The following is a 5,678-nucleotide window of genomic DNA, read 5'->3' as shown; positions in this document are numbered from 1 at the left end:
CAGCGCAGCCGCCGGCCCGGCCCGGCCCAGCCCAGCCCCGCACCCGGCGCTGCCGCTACGCGGCCGCCCCCAAGGAACCGCCGCGCCCGCCCCCGCCCCGGCCCCCGCCATGCCCGCGCACGCGCACCTCCCGCTCCCGCCCTCCGCGCGTGCTTCACGCCCCCGCGTGCCGAGCACGCAGCCCCGCCCCCGCCAGCCCCGCGCCCTGACCGCGTGTCTCTCGCGCGTCTCTCGCGCACGCACAGCATGCCCTTTCGCTCCCCTCCCACCCCTCCACCCACCGCAGGGCGGCTTCTGATTGGCCAGTCCGCCGCCCGCCGCTGGCCACTCAGAAAGGCCGCCCAGGTCCCCGCCTCTTTAGAATGCGCGGCGGCCGCGGCGGCCCCTGACAGCGGCGGCGATGGCGGCGGCGGGGCTGGCGCTGCGCGGGGCGCTCGCCTCCGGGGCGGCGGCGCGCAGCCGTGGCGGGCTCTGGAGCCGCCTGCCCTCGCTGCCGGCCGCGCCTTGCCGGCCCGCGGCGCACTTCGCTTTCCAGCCGGACCCGGCACCCAGCGCGTACGGTGAGAGCGGGGCCGGGCTCGGGGTCTACCCCGCGGGCCGGGCTCACCCTCGCTCTGCTGCCGGGTCCGCCCCACCGTCCCCGCCGCCGCCCTCTTGGGGGAGGGCCCGCCCGGCGGGGTGGGGCGGGGGGGGGGGAGGGAAGGAGGGATGGAGGAGGGTGGGCGCCTCCCGCCTCCACCCCATCGGGCCGCGCCGCCCTGCCGAGGCGCCGGCGGTGGTCGCGGGAGGGGCGCTTGCCCGTCGGGGCAGCCGCCCCCAACCGCAGCACTGGGGACCAGACCCGGGGCGGCGGCGGCCTCCGCCAGGGGGCGCCTCCCCGCCGTGTCCGCGGCGCTTCCACCCGTGGGTTTTCCGCGAAAAGAAACTCGGGCTGTGGGTGCGGCGGCCCCCGCGGCCCGCTGGGCGCCGGTGGTGCCTCAGGCGTCGTTCGTGCCTCACCGGTACCGCTCGGGGGCGGGCGGGGAGCCGAGTGGTTTTTGGGCAGTCAGCGCAGTAGTTGGGCTGGGCCTGCCCGTGCCTGCTCCGTCCTGCAGGCCCTTCCCCTGCCCCTCTCCTGTGCCAGTGCTAAAGCATCTAGCAGTGACTTGCATCCATCCTAGGTTTGTTGTTGTTGTGGTTTTTTTTGTGTGTGTGTTTTTTTTTTTTACTGCATGCTTAAGTCATGAATGGGGTAATAAACCTGTGATTAATAAAGACTGCTGTCTAGTGAAAGGTTTGAGGTAACACTCATGGTCACACAGTTGAGAGTAAACGCAAATCAGTTGGAAATGAACAGCTCAAGGTAAAAACAGCTATTTTGACTTCACTTCTGAGATGCATCCATGCAAATGACTAGTGCTGAGTTTCCTCCTGGAAGAAGCCTGCCAGCCGCAGAATAGCTGTTTCTCTCAGGTGAACTGCACTGTCTACCAGAAAGTTGTTACTTAGCTGAATACCTTTGTATTCCAACTTGGTCATTAAGTCTGGGAAAACTCTCAGCCATTTGTTAGGCACTGGGAGGTATAGGCATCCAATGTGTCACAGGGTGAAGCATGTCCCAACTTGAGATCACAGTGAAGAAGCTCTAGAGGGGCGGGCCAGTTTTTGTTGCCCTTTTTTATTAGAAAACTACTTCTGCTTTGATTTAAAGTACACTTTGAGATTCTGTGAAAAATGGTGAAAGTAAAATAAAAAGTCATGCCAGTACCAATCTTGATACTAAGGTAATGCTTCTCCAACTCCACAGTTGAAATTTGAAGGGTAGAATTAGTCTCTCCTTTTCTGTGAAGGCTGATGCAGAGGCCTTTATTATAAGCAAGAGCAGCAGGTCAGAACAGTCAGTGTGAGGAATTTCAGACAGTTGCTTAAATAAGAGACATGTATTTATATCAAGTACTGGAACACCTGTATCTTGTGGAAAAGACAACCTAAATACTAATGCAGATGACTTGGGAGAGAGAGAGAAATAACTGCTGTTCCAGTTTTCATTCACTTGAATTCGTAAGTGTTGATTATTTGTAGCTTTCATATAATTTGAACAGTTCCCATATTTTTTTTTTTTACAGTTTCCCCCTCTCAGAGCCGTGTAAAGTGTAACAAGTGAAGCCATCAAGCACAGGAATGTGGCTACGCAGCTCTGGTGTGGCATGACTTTGGTCTTTAACAAAAAATGCTAACATTATTTAATAATTTAGGAAAAAGGGAAGCTGAATGGTTGTTGAGAGATACTGTAGCTACTGGAAACAGTGTAGCGCTCCTCTGTGATTTCTAACACCTGTTCTCATGTTTGTCTGGGATCTTGGTTTTTTTGTGCCCTGTGTGCTGGTGGGTAGTATTCTCCTGGGCTGTGTGTGGCTCCTAGTCGTGACTTAGGCAGAGGTTTCGCTGGTTAAAGAGCTACCCAATGTCAGCCAGGCAATTTTTTATTCACTTGGTTTCTGATAAGGCATTATTTTATTTGCTTGGAGAATCTTGAGTTGGTTACAGTAGTGGGAATCGGGCTATTGTTTTATACCACTTTTGCTTTCAGGCTTGTTTGTTTTTCCTTGCAATGCTGGAATGAAGACGGGCACTTGCGTAGCCTTTCTTGGTTTTGAAGGCTTTCTTTCAGTCCATGCTGCAGAAGACTTTAATACAGCAGTCTGTTTTCTTTACCCATTTAAAGCATAGCTCTTCAGCATCAAGTTTTCTTCCTCTGCAGTCTGACGCTTTCTAACAGCAGTCCAGAGAGCAGGCTGGTGGACTTGAGAACTTCTGATCATAATAGGTGCCTGTAAACTGGAAAGTCTGGAGATAAAAATAAAATAATTAAAGAATGATGAGGTAAAGTTAATGACATCTGCTGAATCTTATCAGAAGGATTCCCAGTCCTCAAAACAATAATGCTTTACTATGGTTTCTTCCTTGGAAAAACTGTTGGTAGTCATTGTTCCTAGGTGTTTCGCTAGACTGCACTTGCTGTAGCAAAGAGCATACCTTTGGAAAAAAGGTTGAGTGCATGGTAGTAGAATTAAAGTCCTTGGGATTGCAAAGTATACCATGCTCAGTCCCATCTATCCTGTAATTTAAGTTTACTCCGCAAATGAGTCTTGGGTACTGCTAACAGGGATCTGGTTTATGACTGTTAACTAAGGTTTTAGTCGTGTTTTGCAACAGTTTTCTGATGTACTGTGTTTTGAACCAAATTAAATGGCTAAATAATCACTTTCACACAGGGCAAACTCAGAAGATGAATCTCTTCCAATCCATAACAAGTGCCTTGGACAATACTTTAGCCAAAGATCCGACTGCAGGTATGTTATGCTTGTTAGTGTCCTCTGCTTTATATAAATTGCATTTTGTTTTCTCTATTTGTGTACAATGTTAAATGCATTTCTCCTGGCCTTGGGAGTTTTCTAGTAAGTTTTTCTACACTTTGATCCCAAACAAAGCTTAAAAATGTGTTGTATTAAGAGATTATTAATGGATTATTGATTTAAGATGCAGTTGAGCCTTCTGTATTAGCTGGGTTTATTTTGTTTGAAAATTGAGGGCTGAAAGATACATTGCTTAATATGCTTAACATGGTGTTACTGATGTGAACTGTACTTAAGGGCAGCCTGTGTCCAACCAGTAAGTAAATGAGCTCTAAAAATGTAAATTTTAGTTTTTAATTCCTTCAACTCTCTGTGCTCAAAATATGGTATTTTAAAGAGACTAAATGTTCCTCGCTCTGTCCATTTTTCCTTCTCTCCTTCCCTGCCTTCCAAAATTCCTTTTCAGCTTTACTGGTTTCTACTTGTCATTGTGCATAGGCAGTGTAAGATTTTCTAGGCTTTTGGAGTCTGGATAACCTGTAAATTTGAAGATGCTAGTTCATCATAGGATAACCCTTTTAAATCAAGCTAAACTCTTTTGCACAGAACTATTTACTGTCAATTCTTAGAGGTGACAGGAGGTCTGTTGCTTCTGTTGTCATAATAAAGGTGTGGTGATGGCCAGATATTTGAGAGAGGTGTTTAATGTAATGAACACAGCTGCAAAAGCTGCATGATCTTGTGTAATTTTGGTTTTTCTTTTTAGTGTGTTAGTAACTCTTCGGCATTGCTTCAACCACTGCTCAACCTGAAGTCTGACTAATCATCTAATCTGTTAGGACAAGTCTGTCTGGTACTCTTGCCTGTATACATTTTCTCTCAATCTACAATCTACAACTTGTTACAATTGCTGTTATTAAATTAAACTTAGACAACTAAGGGTAAATTAGTGCCAAGAACAGATTCTAGTACCTGTTCTATAGAATCAGCCATGTAAAAGTAGAACGTTAGTCCATCAGGAACTTAAACTCCTATATAATCTTCAGCCTTTTAGTCACTCTGAGATTCCAGTCTTGCTTCTCAACTTTGCTGGGCTGGATCTTTGCAAAGTTCTTTGCAAGACCATGTTGGAGTTCCGCAGTCCAGACATGCAGTTTGTCAGCATCCCCCTAGTTAGTGAATTAATTAGTACTTCTTGCAATGGAAAGCATGTCCTTCGTATGTTTTTAGTTGTATGGGAATTGAGCAACTATTGTTTTAAGTAGTGGAAATCCTCATGCTTGTGTTGATGAGAATTAGAATCTGTCTAGGAAAACATTTTCAGTGGCTGAAAAGAATGAATAAAATGATGCTGGTTTGCTGATACTGGCATTAAATGTTTTCTTTTTTTTGTGTTTGTTTTTTTAATGCCAGCTGGCTTAAAATTGAGTGGCCATATGGTAATGGAAAGGCCTTACAAAGATTTTAAGTACAAAACCCCAACAAATTAATATTAAAAATGAATTGAATGATCTGGGGACAGTCACATACTTCATGACTGCACTGGTTTTACATCTTTATACAAGTTATTTTTCTTTAATTGGTGTCATTAATATGATTGTCAAAAGTGTGTTAATACCTTTTAGTATTTTCAATCAGAAATATATTTTATTTGAATAAAATTAATATTTGAAAGGCAAGGAGGCTAACTTACTATTTTGTGTCCTTTAAAATATGGAGAGTATTGAAGAATATGGGAATTATCAGAACTCCCCCCAGTCCATGCAAGCTGCTATTGGTGATACTGCTGCTTCTCTTACATGCTTAAACAAATTGAAATGGGCAATGCTTATTTCTGTGAATTAAATAACAAAAATGTTTTAAGAAAAATCAGACCTCATCATTCCGTAAATTAAACAAAAAAAAAAAAAAACAACACAAGATTAGTTGGTATGAAGCTAAATTTTAAAGGCAATTACTTTTAGTGATAAAACTTTATTGGCTACATCACCCACACTGTAAGCAGTGTTGAATATTGAGAGTTGTCCTGGTTATTAGATACCCATCTTTTCTGTAGAGGAGTTCCTCTGGTCTTCTGGCTAGTATGTTTGGAGAATGTCTGAAATTTCATGTTGGAACGTTATTTTGAAGAAAATGTAATTTTGCATTTTTTCAAAACACCAGATTTACTGGAATCTGTGGATGAAAAATGCAAATGGTTATCAGTTAAAGCAGAACACATAACTTCAGTGACTCTGTAGTGATTGAATGTAATTGTTTCTTGGAATGATAGAAATATAAATTTATTCATTTATATATGGATATTGCAGAAAAAAGTAGATGGTTTAATGAAAACGTAGCTGA

The 5,678-nt window shown here is 45.3% G+C and overlaps 1 protein-coding gene across 2 annotated transcripts in view; it reads left to right on the top strand.

The window, feature by feature from the left end:
• Nucleotides 1–347: 347 nt before the first annotated feature.
• The window catches only part of BCKDHB (branched chain keto acid dehydrogenase E1 subunit beta), a 132,012-nt gene continuing 126,681 nt past the window's right edge, over nt 348–5,678 (top strand). The window contains exons 1-2 of one of the 2 annotated variants that reach the window (XM_080388130.1): nt 348–560; nt 3,255–3,332. In XM_080388130.1, the coding sequence (XP_080244256.1) occupies nt 401–560; nt 3,255–3,332 (238 nt within the window). In that variant the 5' untranslated portion in view covers nt 348–400. Of the gene's footprint in view, nt 561–725; nt 1,161–3,254; nt 3,333–5,678 lie in introns of those variants that run through there. The other variant, XM_080388131.1, reaches the window with a different exon arrangement.

This window comes from Falco punctatus, assembly GCF_963210335.1.
Source record: "Falco punctatus genome assembly, chromosome: 5".
Taxonomy (NCBI): Eukaryota; Metazoa; Chordata; class Aves; order Falconiformes; family Falconidae; genus Falco; species Falco punctatus.
The sequence above is the reverse complement of the archived record's forward strand: the minus strand, read 5'-3'. Positions and strand labels throughout refer to the sequence as shown.